At 48.4% G+C, this 16622-nt stretch overlaps 1 protein-coding gene across 1 annotated transcript in view; it reads left to right on the forward strand.

Annotated features, from left to right (window-relative positions):
• The window catches only part of nfasca (neurofascin homolog (chicken) a), a 208154-nt gene that overhangs the window by 149364 nt on the left and 42168 nt on the right, over positions 1 to 16622 (forward strand). Inside the window, exons 23-26 of the mRNA XM_070859232.1 lie at positions 897 to 1012; positions 5401 to 5605; positions 6098 to 6220; positions 7867 to 8043. Of these exons, the coding sequence (XP_070715333.1) occupies positions 897 to 1012; positions 5401 to 5605; positions 6098 to 6220; positions 7867 to 8043 (621 nt within the window). The remainder of the gene's footprint in view (positions 1 to 896; positions 1013 to 5400; positions 5606 to 6097; positions 6221 to 7866; positions 8044 to 16622) is intronic.

Consider the following 16622-nt stretch of genomic DNA (forward strand, 5'->3'; position numbering starts at 1 on the left):
TTTGGGATGTCCTGAAGTTGTGAAAGGCGCTATATAAATGCAAGTTTTTTTCTTTTTTGTGTTGCTGATCTGGGAGTTTTTGATAAGAGCAAAAAAGTTTGGGGGCAAATTTCCAACCACACATTTCAGTGATGGCAAAATCCAGGCACAGCCACCTAAATTTCACAGGTAGCACAAAGTTAGATCATCAGTACAACAACTTGTTTTTATATTGCGCCTTTAACGTAGTCAAACGTCTCAAGGTGCTTCACAGGAGCATTATCAAATAAAATTTGACACCTCGCGATATAAGGACAAAAAACCTGGTTAAAGTTGTATTTTTTAAGGACCGTCTTAAACGAGGAGGGAGAGGTAGAGTGGCGGAGAGGTTTATGCAGGGAGTTCCAGAGTTTGGGCCCAGACAGCTGAAGACCACGGCCGCCAATAGTGGAGCGATTCTAATCAGGGATTCTCAAGAGGCCAGAATTTGCTGAGATCCCAGGGGGCAGTAGGAGATTACAGAGATAGGGAAGGGGATGAGGTCGCAGAAGGATTTAAAAACAAGGATGAGAGTTTTGAAATCGAGACATTGCTGGACTGGGGGGCCAATGTTGGTGAGCGGGACTTGGTGCGAGTTAGGACACGGGCAGCTGAGCTTTGGGTAAGCTTAAATCTAGGTCAGGTGGAAGATGGGAGGCCGGCCAGGAGAGCGTTGGAATAATGAAGTCTCGAGGCAACAAAAGCATGGATGAAGGTTTCTGTAGCGGATGAGCTGAGGCCTGGAAATTTGAAGTTATCCGCGCATTGTGTTTTGCCCAGTTCTGAGCTGCCTCAGGCCACCAGAGGAGAATTAGCTCCTGTATCTGACATGTGCCATGAGTACTGAGCTTTTAACCTCTTTCTGTGGTTATATTTAGATCCCAATGCCGCGCCCACTAGTCTTTCCGGGAGGATTGTCAACAGCACTGCCATTCTACTACAGTGGAGATCATTGCCAGCAGATAATATTCAGGGATATCTCATAGGGTACAGAGTAAGTAGCTGATGGACCCCTGGTTCTATGCTTGAACATTGCTGCCTGCAAGATGCAACAGTCATTAAAGTTAAACCGAAGGGGATTTCTTGCTGCAAATCTGTGTAGCGTGCGTGTGCGCGAGTGTGCATGTATGTGCATGTGTGTGTGTGTGCACGTGTGTGTGGGTACATGTGCATGTATGTGTGTGCATCTGTGTGGGTATGTGTGCATGCCCATGTGTGCATGTATGTGTGTATTTGCACATGTGTGGGTATGTGTGCATGCATGTGTGTGCATCTGTGTGTGTCCATGTGCACGTGGGTATGGGTGCATGTGCATGTGTGTGCGTGCATCCATGTGTGCGCATGTGCATGCCCATGTGTGTTTTTGTGTGTGAGAGTTTGTGTCTGTGTGTGTACACATGTGTATGCATGCGCACATGTCTAGGCAAGTCCCTTGGTTATTCCCAGCCTCCTGCAGTCTACATTAGCCCGATGGGCACCAAGCTAAGAATGAGCACAGCAAACTCCACCAAATAATTCCCAGAGGCAGTCCCTCGGGGTTCAGTTCGGCCCACTCCTGTTCCTCATTTATGTCCCACATTTGAACAAAGGATTGAGGCTTGCTCATACTTTTTGCTAAAATTGGCATGTGATTATACTCCATGAGCTCAAATATACGAAAGAAGGGGACCATAGGCGCTGGATGAAGTGGGGGCATGGACGAGCCAATGGCGGATTTTGCTGAATCCCAGACTGTCACAGAGCTTGCTACTCGCCAAAGGAAGCAAGCACAGGGCGCAAGATTTACAATCGAAATGCTGGCCAAACTATAGACCAGTGAAGAGCACAAGTTACTGAGCATAACTTTCTAGAGGACTATGGCACGTGAACAACATCACCAGTTGTATGCCCTCTGTGGAAAGAGGCACAGACTCTACCCCAGAACCTTCCTTAGAATGTGAGGTCCACTGTAATAGAGCTTCCCCCCCGCCTCCCCCCACCCCCCGCCCCCCACTCCAGTGGACTATTGATGTACTGCAACTACTGATGTAAATAATAAAAGGATCACGTGGCAAAGTCACATGACGACAGGTTTCTGTGTTCAGAGCCACCTTGTAGGTTATGTTTGTCAGTGACGTACTAAGAATATATCACATTGGTGACGAGGATGGGAATTCTGGATTCCTTCGCTGAAATTTTTGTTGGTGGACTGACAGAGCCTTTGAGAGGTTCATTGTTTTGTAAGAACAGCTAAATATCCAAGATAATTTTGAAGCACATTTGGTTGTACTGTCGACATTGCCGGAGTCCAGATGACCGCACCTCTGGAAACTATAGGACGACCCACATCTGCCCAATCATTGAATATGGCCATTCAGCCGAGTGCAGATATTCAGACACAAGTTAAGAGGCTTCAAACAATCCTGAACCAAGAAATAATGGCAGCATATCTCTTCCCACAACCTACCTGCACAGCATTGGAGGACAAAGGGAAAAAGGCTTCTGAGAATCTGGCAAATGTGCCTGCAACATGGCAAAGACTAATCCATCATTGGCACTTCTGACAGAGGGAGAGGGAAAGGCCCCACCTCAGTCCATTTGCACCACTATCTGTGGGTCTGCAGTAGGTGGCTGACCTTGGCTACAATCAGTCGCAGAAAAGATTCTGTGGCAGAGATCAGTATGAGGTTTGGAGGGGAATTGAGACGAACATTTTTCACCCAGAGGGTGGTGGGGGTCTGGAACTCACTGCCTGAAAGGGTGGTAGAGGCAGAAACCCTCACTGCATTTAAAAAATACTTGGATGTGCACTTGAAGTGCCGTAACATCAGAACATAAGAAATAGGAACAGGAGTCGGCCATTTGGCCCCTCGAGCCTGCTCCGCCATTCAATAAGATCATGGCTGATCTGATCATGGACTCAGCTCCACTTTCCTGCCCGCTCCCCATAACCCTTTATTCCCTTATCGCTCAAAAATCTGTCTATGGGGTAGAGAATTCCACACATTTACAACTCTCTGAGAGAAGAAATTCCTCCTCATCTCAGTTTTAAATGGGCGGCCCCTTATTCTGAGACTATGTGCCCTAGTTTTAGTTTCCCCTATGAGTGGAAATATCCTCTCTGCATCCAACTTGTCAATCCCCCTCATTATCTTATACGTTTCGATCAGAACTCCTCTCATTCTTCTGAACTCCAATGAGTAGAGGCCCAACCTACACAACCTATCTTCATAAGTCAACCCCCTCATCTCTGGAATCAACCTAGTGAACAGCCTCCAATGGAAGTATATCCTTCCTTAAGTACGGAGACCAAAATTGTACGCAGTGTGGCCTCAACAATACCCTGTACAGTTATAGCAGGACTTCTCTGCTTTTATACTCTATCCCCTTGCAATAAAGGCCAACATTCCATTTGCTTTCCTGATCACTTGCTGTACCTGCATACCAACTTTTTGTGTTTCATGCACAAGGACCCCCAGGTCCCTCTCTACTGCAGCACTTTGCAATTTTCTCCATTTAAATTATAATTTGCTTTTCTAATTTTTCTGCCAAAAGTGGATAACCTCACATTTTCCCACATTATACTCCATTTGCCAAGTTTATGCCCATTCACTTAGCCTATCTATCTATATCCCTTTGCAGATTTTTTGTGTCCTCCTCACACCTTGCTCTCCCAACCATCTTTGTATCATCAGCAAACTTGGTTACATTACACTTGATCCCTTCATCCAAGTCATTAATATAGATTGTAATCTACAAGGCTACAGACCAAGAGCTGCAAAATGGCTGTAATGTATTTGCTTCATGGGTTCTTTGCTTAAGAATTCACAGCAACACATTGCTATTCAGAACAAGTTGGTTTATTAGCAAAGGTTTAACAATCACACGACACATTATCAGTTCATCCACCAGGCTCACAACCACCTGCCTCATTGTGGATCCCCTGAACCCAACTGGCTGGGGTTTTATTGAGTTGTGAACATCATGTGACTGGCTAAGCCACTCCCACTCAACAGCTCTACAAACCTGTGAGCATACCCACTGGTACATGCATTACAGTAAGATTAGGCTGGGTAGCTCTTTTTCGGCTGGCACAGACACTGTAACGCATGTACATTTTTAGGATTCTAGCTGACCCCGTGGGACTGAAATTCCTATACCTATCAGAATAGACTTTTTTTTTAAATCCAGAATATCGTACATCCAAAGTCTTCATGATGACTAGTGCCCAGTGCTTCACCCAGTGCTTCACCGAGACTGGTGCTGGAGTAGGTGAGTTGGCATGGCGGGGTTAGCGAGAACTCAGCAGCTTTGGAACTTGTCCGTGTGGCCGTGAAGGGGTGGTCACCTGGAGAGTAGGGCGAGGGCATGAGTTCTGCCTCATATTCCTCTCTCCATGCCCAATCGGCACTGACTCTACACCCAAACTGGGCCAGAATTTCTAGGCCATAGCAACAGATAACTGCGAGTGAGTTGTAAATTCTAGTCTAACCATAATGTTTGTACATCACTCAGACTTTGCTCTCACGTATTGCAAAGCCATCAACACACCCAGATTAGATCGTTACCTTGCAAGCCATAAGAACATAAGAAATAGGAGTCGGTCATTTGGCCACTCGAGCCTGCTCCGCCATTTAACACGATCATGGCTGATCCAATCATGGGCTCAGCTCCACTTCCCTGCTCCCTCCCCATAATCCCTTATTCCCTTATTGGTTAAGAAACTGTCTATCTCTGTCTTAAAGTTATTCTATGACCCCAGCTTCCACAGCTCTCTGAGGCAGCGAATTCCACAGATTTACAATCCTCTGAGAGAAGAAATTTCTCCTCATCTAGTTTTAAATGGGCGCCCACTTATTCTAAGATTATGCCCCCTAGTTCTAGTCTCCCCCATCAGTGGAAACATCCTCTCTGCATCCACCTTGTCAAGCCCCCTCATAATCTTCTACGTTTTGATAAGATCACCTCTCATTCTTCTGAATTCCTACTCAACCCTTCCTCATAAGTCAATCCCCTCATCTCCGGAATCAACCGAGTGAACCTTCTCTGAGCTGCCTCCAAAGCAAGTATATCCCTTCGTAAATATGGAAAGCAAAACTGCACGCAGTATTCCAGGTGTGGCCTCACCAATACCTTATATAGCTGCAGCAAGACTTCCCAGCTTTTATACTCCATCCCCTTTGCTATAAAGGCCAAGATTCCATTGACTCCCCTGTCGTTCACAAATCTGTCTATCTCCACCTTCAACATATTCAATGCCCCAGCCATCTCACTGGCATTTGTCATGTCTTGTATGTCTTTGGTATGTGAGGGATTGACCATTCCCGCTACGAACTTTCTTGTTGTCTCCATCCAAAGGCGGGAAGAGCGGACAAAGTGATTGAGACTCTTCTTTCTGTACAGATCCAGTACTGGAACGAGGGAAGCCTGCTGAAGACCGGGCGGTACAGGTCAAGTGTGAAGGTCACAGAGTCCCCTGGCCAGCGGCCACGAGCAGTTGTATCTGGCCTGCAGCCGTACCACGCCTACAAGCTGCAAGTGGCAGCGGTCAATGGCAGAGGTCGCGGCGACTGGAGTGAAGAGTTTGCGATAAACACCACCGAAGGAGGTAAGTGGGCGAGTCTGCCGCAAGTACCCCCCTTCCCCCGGCCCAAGTGTATTGCTGTGGTCACTTCACCTCTGTGATCTGACTTTGAACCAGTCCCCCCAACATAAGAACATAAGAAATAGGAGCAGGAGTCGGCCATACGGCCCCTCGAGTCTGCTCCGACATTCAATAAGATCACGGCTGATCTGATCTTGGCCTCAACTCCACTTCCCTGCCCGCTCCCCATATCCCTTGACTCCCTTATCACTCAAAAATGGCCTACTCCTGCTCCTATTTCTTATGTTCTTATGTCTCCATTCTTTCTTAACTGATTTGAATCGTTCGGTCAAAAAGATTTGTGAAGATTAGTGCGGGAATGTGAGAGTTTTACTCCACAGGACTTGACATTTGTTGGCGGCGCGTAGTGTTTGCAGTAAAGGTTTCTCTTTTGCCAGTTTTCTATGTATGCCATGGCTCTCATGACCTCTGTTTCCTGTTCAATTTCTCTCTCAGTGCCCGGGAAGCCAGGTTCCCTGAGGATCAGGCAACCAGATTTGGAATCCATTACATTGCAATGGACTCACCCGCGTGAACCAAATGGGATAATCACCGGCTATGTGATAATGTACCACCCACGTATGTATCATGAGACCTGTCTATTGCGACCGCCGCTGTATATAAAACAGAATGAAGTGTCAGTGGGGAAGTTAAAAATAAATTTGTCATTGGATATTGGATAAAGCTTTAAACACACATGTGGGTTGGAAATTCGGTCGGGGGCTAATTCTGGCGGGACGGTAAATTTTGCGCCGGGAAATGGATTGCGTCTGCAGCCACAAAATTCAGCAGCTGGGCCCTGAGCGTGGGGTGGACCTCTCATAGGCACTAGGCCGGCTTAGCAACTGAAAATCCCGAGCAAAACAGCCGGCCTCGGAATACCCTAAGTGAGGCTTCCCTGGGAAAAGGAAAATCGCAAACAAACAGCATTCCCAATACCTTGCTCACCCCACGTAAAGAATGAGTCATCCATCATAGACAGTCCTTCGAACGAGGATGACTTGCTTCCACATAACTTCACAGATGTTTCAATGAAGGACACGATGTTCCAGTCCTGAACTCCAATTGAAGGGGTGGAAGGTGCCTGTGCGTGGATTTTTTTTAACGTGTGGTGACCGTTGCACATCAGCCACCACACGGGCTCGACAGAGCTCGGCCTTTATCCAGTGGCAAGGGTTAACCAGGACGACTGGAGACCTGCTCTGCTGCCCGGGCCTAGTGCGCACATATCGCAGTGTGGGCTGGTCCATGCTGCCCCTGGGCCCTTGGCTCTTCTGGACCCCGTACCATCATTTGCTGCACCTCCTCCACGATCTCTCGCCGCTCCTCCGCCGCAAACAATCGCCACATCTCCGCCACGATCTCCCGCCGCTCCTCCACACAAAACACTCGCCGCACCACCGCCACGATCTCCCGCCACTCTTCCACCACAAAAACACTCGCCGCACCTCCTCCACGATCTCCCGCCACTCCTCCACCACAAACACTCGCCGCACCACCGCCACGATCTCCCGCCACTCCTCCACCACAAAAACACTCGCCGCACCTCCGCCACAATCTCCCGCCACTCCTCCACCACAAAAACACTCGCCGCACCTCCTCCACGATCTCCCGCCGCTCCTCCACACAAAACACTCGCCGCACCTCCTCCACGATCTCCCGCCGCTCCTCCACACAAAACACTCGCCGCACCTCCGCCACAATCTCCCGCCACTCCTCCACCACAAAAACACTCGCCGCACCTCCTCCACGATCTCCCGCCGCTCCTCCACACAAAACACTCGCCGCACCTCCGCCACGATCTCCCGCCGCTCCTCCACCACAAAAACACTCGCCGCACCTCCGCCACGATCTCCCGCCATTCCTCCACCACAAAAACACTCGCTGCACCTCCGCCACGATCTCCCGCCGCTCCTCCACACAAAAACACTCGCCGCACCTCCGCCACGATCTCCCGCCACTCCTCCACCACAAAAACACTCGCTGCACCACCGCCACGATCTCCCGCCACTCCTCCACCACAAACATTTGCAGAACCTCTGCCGCGATCACCCCACTAAATCTCAGCCACGATCCTGCATCGCTCCTCGGCATTTCGTCGCAAGTGTAGCATCACGGTGATAGCGGCGGGAAAGGGTTTGGGTTTTATTTGCCTTTTAAGGTGGATTTTAGATCATCGGCGTGGCGATGAACTGCGACCCCACTTCCTGCATTTATCTCCACAGTCACCGGCTCTCGGTCCAGACGTAATTCCACGATTCCCAGACTGCCGCCTGATGTGACCAACTACAAGCTGGAGAGGGTGGATTCAAACACCAGGTATAGATTCTACGTCCTCGCCCAAACCAGGAGAGGGCTCGGAGAAGCGATCGTGTTGGATTCACCTGACTTCGAAAATGAAGGTAAGAGGGTCGGGGGTGGGGGGAGCAGAACCTCCCGATTCAATGGACTCCACAGCCCCCTAAAACAACAAGACCAAGCATGAGCCGGAACCCACTTCATTGACGAAGGGAGCGGACTTTGCGTGATTGACAGCAGACTCTGTCCCGCGCGCCAGGCGTGGGAAGAGTCGCGGGTGCTGGAGGTGAAATGGATTCCGTGATCTTATAATATCCCAAGCTGGTTTGTAGGCAGGCTGAAGACAGGTGGAAACGGCAACGGTCATGTGACTGAAAGTTGCCCGATATCCCAAATGAAGGGGCTTTTGTGCCCCATTAGCCACCTCGCCCACAGATACACACTTTAAATGGGCCTCCCGCACTTCACTTCCTGTATACCCTGTGCATGTGCATGGTGCCTCCGAACCTCTAGTCACTCAGTTGCCGCTGTGACGCCTTCTGATAAGAACAGCAGGTTTTAGGATCACACCCAGTGTTCACTGGATAGCCTTCTCCGTTTCGGTTAGAGCTTGTCTTAGCTCGTGTGTACAATCCATGTCGGATGGCCAAGTTCATAAAAAAACTGATGGGCCTACACTTAAAGCTTCCCCCCTGACGCCACACACTCAGTCCCACTCAGCTGACTGGCCACGACCCGGATAGACGCAGCGGCTAATCTCCAAAGTGAGTCATCACGTCCAACCCAATCAGGCTGGGTGGAAGAGGGAAGGATTCGCTTTCAGTGAATACTGTACAGCCTGTGTGTTACTCCGTGCCTGCTGAGGTAGATGTGAGTCTGTAAACAGAGTACGGCAACTATGTCTATATTGCCTTTTACTCGACAGGTAGTGTAGAATGTGATGATATCTCAAGCAATGATAGGAGGGCCTTTGTGATCCCAAAATCTGATGTACTTAAACCCTCCCTTTTATCCTGATAAAGTTGTCTATCCTGCTTTTTTGGGGGGCGGGTCCAGTTCTCCTGATGTTAATTAAACAACGTTTCGGCAGTTTAAACAGGTTGCAAATGGTGTCCAGGCACCTGGGCCAAATTTTGGAATTCCACCATTTTATTTGACTTCAGTGAAGCCAATTGAACTGTGGGCATGGGGGGGGCCCAGTGAGAACGGAGGCAATACGTGGTGAGAAGGAATGGCTGGTTGGCTTTCTTGGCATGGGTAAGTTTGGTGACCGGCGTCCGTTGTGTGGCACGGCCCCTGGGTCATTCAGGGCACTGACTTCCATAATCTCGGCACCTATCCCTCCGTGTGCCAGCATTCTGAGATCAGATTATTCAATGAGGTGGACCGGCCAGCGATCCCGACAGTTCCCTCGGGATTGTGACCACCCCTGGCAGAGTAGGAAAGGCCGTAAGAATATAACATAAGAAATAGGAGCAGGAGTCGGCCATACGGCCCCGCGAGCCTGCTCCGCCATTTAATAAGATCATGGCTGATCTGATCTTGGCCTCAACTCCACTTCCCCGCCCGCTCCCCATAACCCTTGACTCCCTTATCGGACAAAAATCTGTCTATCTCCACCTTAAATATATTCAATGACCCAGCCTCCACCGCTCTCTAGGACAGAGAATTCCAAAGATTCATGACCCTCTGAGAGAAGTAATTCCCCCTCATCTCCGTTTTAAATGGACGACCTCTGTTTCTGAGACTATGTCCCCTAGTTCTAAATTTCCCCACAAGGGGAAACATCCTCTCTGCATCTACCCTGTCGAGCCCCCTCAGAATCTTATACATTTCAATAAGATCATCTCTCATTTTTCTAAACTCCCATGAGTATAGGCCCAACCTGCTCAACTTTTCTTCATAAGTCAATCCCCTCATCTCAGGAATTAACCTCGTGGACCTTCTCGGAATTGCATCCAATGCAAGTATATCGTTCCTTAAATAAGGAGACCAAAACTGTACGCAGTTGTCGCAAGACTTCCTTACTTTTATACTCCATCCCCCTTGCAATAAATGCCAATATACAATTTGCCTTGCTAATTACTTGCTGTACCTGCATGGTAATTTCTTGTGTTTCCTGTACAAGGACCCCCAGATCCCTTTGTACTGTAGCATTTTGTAATCTCTCCCCATTTAAAAAATAATTTGCTTTTTTATTTTTCTGACCAAAGTGGATAACCTCACATCTTCCCACATTATACTCCATCTGCCAAATTTTTGCCCACTCACTCAGCCGATCTGTAGGTCAGGTGGAGGTCAACTCATTCGGATCCCACCGGCTGATGCCAGAACCACTCGGAGTGCACCTTGGACCTGACCGGATAATCCGGTCAATGATGCCACGTCCGGCAGAGTCTCCGGGACTCACCGGACCGAAGACTGAAGTAATCCCGCCCACCCAAAGGCCTCTTCTGCTGGGAGTGTCCAAGGTGCATCCCCTGAGACACCAAAGGTCGACTTGTCTTGGCCCCGCTTCCTGACCCGGTGAACTTGGGTGGGGTCAGCGGTGGATCCTGCAGGTGGCATTTGTGCCCCCCTCCACGCCACGGATTTTCAGGGTCTCGCTGCCGTGTTAGACCCCCTGCTACACAAATTCTTCCTGGTCAGCTGCTGCCCAAATCAAAATTTCTGTTTAATGCGTATTTTCCCCAATTTTCTTCTCTCAGTAAGAACATAGAAACATGGAAAATAGGTGCAGGAGTAGGCCATTCGGCCCTTCAAACCTGCACCGCCATTCAATAAGATCATGGCTGATCATTCACCTCAGTACCCCTTCCTGCTTTCTCTCCATACCCCTTGATCCCTTTAGCCGTAAGGGCCATATCTAATTCCCTCTTGAATATATCCAATGAACTGGCATCAACAACTCTCTGCGGCAGGGAATTCCACAGGTTAACAACTCTCTGAGTGAAGAGGTTTCTCCTCACCTTGGTCCTAAATGGCTTACCCCTTATCCTTAGACTGTGTCCCCTTGTTCTGGACTTTCCCAACATCGGGAACATTCTTCCCGCATCTAACCTATCCAGTCCCGTCAGAATTTTATATGTTTCTCATCCTTCTAAACTCCAGTGAATAAAGGCCCAGTCGATCCAGTCTCTCCTCATATTTCAGTCCTGCCATCCCGGAAGTCAGTCTGGTAAACCTTCGCTGCACTCCCTCAATAGCAAGAACATAAGAAATAGGAGCAGGAGCAGGCCTTTCAGCCTCCTGGAGGCCCGATTCTCTGCCCTCAATTGGAGCCCTGTGCAAGGACTCGATACGGAATTTTTTTTTTTTTAAATGAAGTATCCCCTTTCCTGGCCTGGACTCCTCCCTGGTGGGCTCCACTTGTGTCCTTCTGAGGGCCAGTATCTGACTCGTTATATCAGCCTCCAGTTTTTGCCGGGGCGGCGTAGGGAGTCCCCACCATGTCTCACATGCTCGATCCTGTAAAGGTTGGGCAGAGGCTCCGCCCCTTATGGCCCCCAGCATTGCTTCCCAAAGGAGGGCAGGATCCAGCGTGTCCTGGCCCCGCCCTTCGCCGAGTAGCTCCGCTGAACTCCTGCCGGAATTACATTGGGATTTCAGCAGGACGGACGAGCACATAAAAACATAAGAAATAGGAGCAGGAGTAGGCCATACAGCCCCTCGAGCCAGCTCCGCCATTTAATACGATCATGGTTGATCCAATCATGGACTCAGGTCCACTTCCCTGCCCGCTCCCCATAACCCCTTATTCCCTTATTAGTTAAGAAACTGTCTATCTCTGTCTTAAATTTATTCAATGTCCCAGCTTCCACAGCTCTCTGGGGCAGTGAATTCCACAGATCCACTGCCCCCTGAGAGAAGAAATTTCTCCTCATCTCAGTTTTAAATGGGCGGCCCCTTATTCTAAGATCTAGTCTCCCCTATTAGTGGAAATATCCTCTCTGTATCCACCTTGTCAAGCCCCCTCATAATCTTATACGTTTCGATAAGATCACCTCTCATTCTTCTGAATTCCAATGAGTAGTGGCCCAACCTACTCAACCTTTCCTCATCTCCGGAATCAACCTCGTGAACCGTTTCTGAACTGCCTCCAAAACAAGTATATCCTTTAATATGGAAACCAAAACTGCTCGCAGTATTCCAGGTGTGGCCTCACCAATACCTTGTATAACTGTAGCAAGACTTCCCTGCTTTTATACGCCATTCCCTTGGCAATAAAGGACATTCGGGCTTCAGTGCCCAAAGTTACTTCCAGAACGGATTTGGCCTGAAAAGGGAATCAGGAATGCCAACATTGCTTTGCGGGAAGCTGTTTACCTTCCTCAGAGCTGGTGTTAACTTTTTGTTGCACATTACAAATGGCCTGGTGTCCAATGCCAAGGGTTATATGGAGAATATAATCAATCTCTGGCAATAAATGACAGATTGTGAGTGAAGAAAGGAATTCGGATGACTTATAGCTAGAATAGCAGATGCCTGCAGACTGCAATCTAATCAAAAGGTTCAGGTGGTTTATATATAGAATAATAAGGGATACCAGGAGTTAGTTAAGGGGATCCCATTTAATAAAGGAGTTCAAATAATATGAATAATGGATACTTGGGAGTGAGTTACTGGCTGGAATCTATTCCAGGGCGATCAGATAAGGCCAGACAAGTTTGTAGTACAATCAGGGAACTCGCCCATTGGCAGTGATTAATGGAAACACATTAAGATGGACAGAAAACTGTGGGAAACAAGTCTCCAACTATCCCACAGGTGAGGCTTCACACTCTTAGCCCCAACATGTAAACATTAATCCCATGGCTTTCAGAAATTCACTCTATAAAGGGGTTCAGGTGGTTTAATATATAGAATAGCAGATACCCGGGACTGAACTACAGGCTGAAATCTAATCGAGGGGTTCAGGTGGTTTAATATATCGGATAATGGATACCTGGAAGTGAGTTACAGACTGGAATCTAATCGAAGGGTTCAGGTGGTTTTATATATGGAACAATAGATACCCGGGAGTGAGTTACGGGGTGGAATTTAATCGAAGGGTTTGGATGATCAAACTATAAAAGCAAAGCTTGGTGCTGTATATAAGCCTCTGAGCAGCATGATTCGATTATAACCTGCTCCAGAGCACAGGTTATTTTTCTGGGACAGGCGCTGAAGTTGGAGATCGTTGTACTCAGTTCTGGGCCTGTATTGCTGCTGATGGTCGGTGCTGTCCAATTATGACCATTACACTGCAGGACTAAACACTCTGAAATAATCACTGCAAGCGCATTAATTGACCATTTACAATCAATTACAGGGAACGGGGGTCGGTGTGTATGTTATATAACACAGTGAGTATGCATCGTGCGATACAGTCAGGGTGCATTATCATAAGGTGGACAAATATTAGGCTATTGGGAAGATAGCGATTCAATCTTCACTTTTTATATCTATGACTGTGTGTACCTGTTGTCTTTTTAATATGTAGTCTTTTTTGTTTTTCCTCCTTTTTTCTCTCTCTCTCTCTGAAGCCACTCCTACAGCTGCGATTGCAAAAACAGAAGGAGGTAAAGGGGTGGGGGGTTGGGAGAATGGGACGGGAGCAAAGAGGGCCTGCTTGAAAGACAACGAGCGTTGTGTTCAATATTGGAAAAACAGATACTGGGGGGTGTGGGGGGGGTGTTGGGCGGCAAAGAGTCAAAGGCTCTAATCTAAGGGGGTGGGGCTCAGAGGCCAACACGAACGTTGCTCAATCAGATGTTACCGGAGCCCTGAGATTAGATCAGAGCCTTAAACTCAGTTCTGAGTATCTGCTATTTTTTTTATAATATATACTGTTTGCAAGTTTCTTTGTGGTTAGAAAGCGCGTGGCTTTCTGGACCTTGTTGGGGGAGGAGGTGGGGGGGGGGGGGTCCTCTGAGGCTCAGCTGTAGCACATTTGGAAGAGGGGATTTGATGTTCTTTGCACAGCAATGTTACCCAGCAAGAATAACACAGTAAATCACAGGGCATTACCTGCACAGTATATATTATAACTGGGCTACACGGGCATCACGGAGACAAGTGCGTGCAATGAAATTTGACCTGGTTTCTATGCCCTGTATGCACATCACCACCACAGTCCCATGCTTTATTATATACCCTACGGTTGTCACCAAATCATGATCTTCCTGCACTTATATTTCAAAAAACAAACAACAGCAAAATACTAAGCTTTCCCAGTTGGGTTACATGTGGCACAGCTTTGGTATGACTCCGTGGACAATGGGTATATAGTAAAGTTGGGTCATTGGGAAGTCTACCACTTTGGATACCTTTGTTGGCAGCACAGGGACCTGGAGTATTTTGGGATGCCATTTGTCACGAGATTCTAGTGCTTGTGAAATTTCCCCGGTGGGAAGGGCAGTCTTGCAGTGTGTACACATCACGACGAGGAATGTTAGTGATGGTAAATGGGCATTTTCCACTTCGGCTGTCCCAATGTCAACACCAAGCACTCCCCGGTCAGGTTCAGTTGCAGAGTAACGCTCTCTCTCTACTCTGCCTCCACAATCTGTCTCAGGTCCAATCTCAAATGAACGCCCTCTGGTACACATAACAACATAACAAATAGGAGCAGGAGTAGGGCATACGGCCCCTCGAGCCTGCTCCGCCATTTAACACGATCATGGCTGATCCGATCATGGACTCAGGTCCACTTCCCTGCCCGCTCCCCATAACCCCTTATCCCCTTATCGGTTAAGAAACTGTCTATCTCTGTCTTAAATATATTCAATGTCCCGGCTTCCACAGCTCTCTGAGGCAGTGAATTCCACAGATTTACAACCCTCTGAGAGAAGAAATTCCTCCTTATCTAAGTTTTAAATGGGTGGCCCCTTATTCTAAGATCATGCCCTCTAGTTATAATCTTCCCCAGCAGTTGAAACATCCTCTCTGCATCCACCTTGTCAAGCCCTCTCATAATCTTATACGTTTCGATAAGATCACCTCTCATTCTTCTGAATTCCAATGAGTAGAGGCCCAACCTCCTCAACCTTTCCCCATAAGTCAACCCCCTCATCACCTAGAATCATAGAAGGAGCCATTCGGCCCATCGTGCCTGTGCCTCTGTGACATTGCCCATGCCAGCCGTCCAATGGCCTGTCTGAGTCAGATCACCAGTCAAGTGCCAAACGACAGCGGTGTTGCGCTGAGGGGCCATACCCATTTGGAACTGGATGGACATTGCCAAAGCCCCTTTCGCGTCAGACTCCTGCAGCCTGCCGACAAAGGAGCCTTTTGACCTGGTCACTCTGGGCTGCGCTGAACCCAAGCACCAAAGCAGGACCCCACTAGTCCACAGTCTTTTTTTTTTTAAGTTTATTATTATTACATTCAGGATTCCCTCCCATTCGAAGAGTTGGCCCTGCTCAAAGTCACACGGAAAGCAGGGAAGGAGGCCATTTCATCCCATCGTGTCCGCGCCGGCCGACAAAGAGCTACCCAGCCTAATCCCACTTTCCAGCTTTCGGTCCGTAGCCCTGTAGGTTACGGCACTTCAAGTGCACATCCAGGGTACTTCTTAAATGTGGTGATGGTTTCTGCCTCTACCACCCTTTCAGACAGTGAGTTCCAGACCCCCAACACCCTCTGGTTGAAAATATGTCCACACAAATCCCGTCTAAACCTCCTACCAATTACTTTCAATCTATGCCCCCTGGTTGTTGACCCCTCTGCTAAGGGAAATTGGTCCTTCCTATCCTCTCTATTTAGGCCTTTCGTAGTTTTATACCCCTAGCGAGACATCTTTGGAATCTCTCCAGTACACATTGCAGGTTAGAATCCTCTGGTCCCAATAATGGAGAGAACTTTCTCCAAACAACGCCAGAGATTTAATTAAAGGGGGGAGGAATAAAGTGGGGGGGGGGGGGGGAATTAATATCTGCCCTTTCTTCCAACCTCTCAAAAAAAGAATTTTCATTTTTTTTTCCTTTCTATAATTTAATTTTTTTTTGTTGTGTCCATTTTTGAGGATGAGTTCAATATTTTCATCTCTGGCTAGCCCATAAGGTGCTTGATTGTTCAAAAGCGTTCTGGCTTCCAGTCGAGCCTCCGAATTGGGATCCTGCACCATCAAGTTCCCGTGAAATACTCCGGGGAGTCCCTGGGCTGCCTCTCCTGTTGCTTGTTCCGACACACATCATCCCCTCGAGCTGGGCACTTGAGCCCCGTGTCAAGCGCAGTCACGCTGCTCAGTGTCGCAGCAAAGGGAGCGGCTGAACCACAGCCGTCACACGCTGTGACAAGCCCAACTGGTGTCAGTGTGATCTGGTTTCTTAGACCACCTCCCCCCCCTCGTTAACTAAAGTGGGAGAGGGGACGCGATCCACGGGTAACAGCTAGCGGAAGGGGAGGGGGGGGGAGGGTCAACGTGATTGGTTCTATTACGTGGCACGCCCCCACCTTTACATTGCTCTGTGGCAACCGAATGCGGGAAATATAACAAAACAGAGCATTCTTGAGTTGATTGTCACATCTTGAGAACCAGTTTACTTGACCTGAACGTAACGGCATGGTACGCTCTCTGCTCCTCCCTCACCCCATCCTGACCAACAGGAATTGGACGAGGGATGAAAATGAGACAATTGATAATAAGGGAGTTCGCAACTTTTTACTGAAATATGGAAGAATGATATAATTAATGTGTGTG

Source organism: Pristiophorus japonicus, chromosome 17, assembly GCF_044704955.1.
Source record: "Pristiophorus japonicus isolate sPriJap1 chromosome 17, sPriJap1.hap1, whole genome shotgun sequence".
Taxonomy (NCBI): Eukaryota; Metazoa; Chordata; class Chondrichthyes; family Pristiophoridae; genus Pristiophorus; species Pristiophorus japonicus.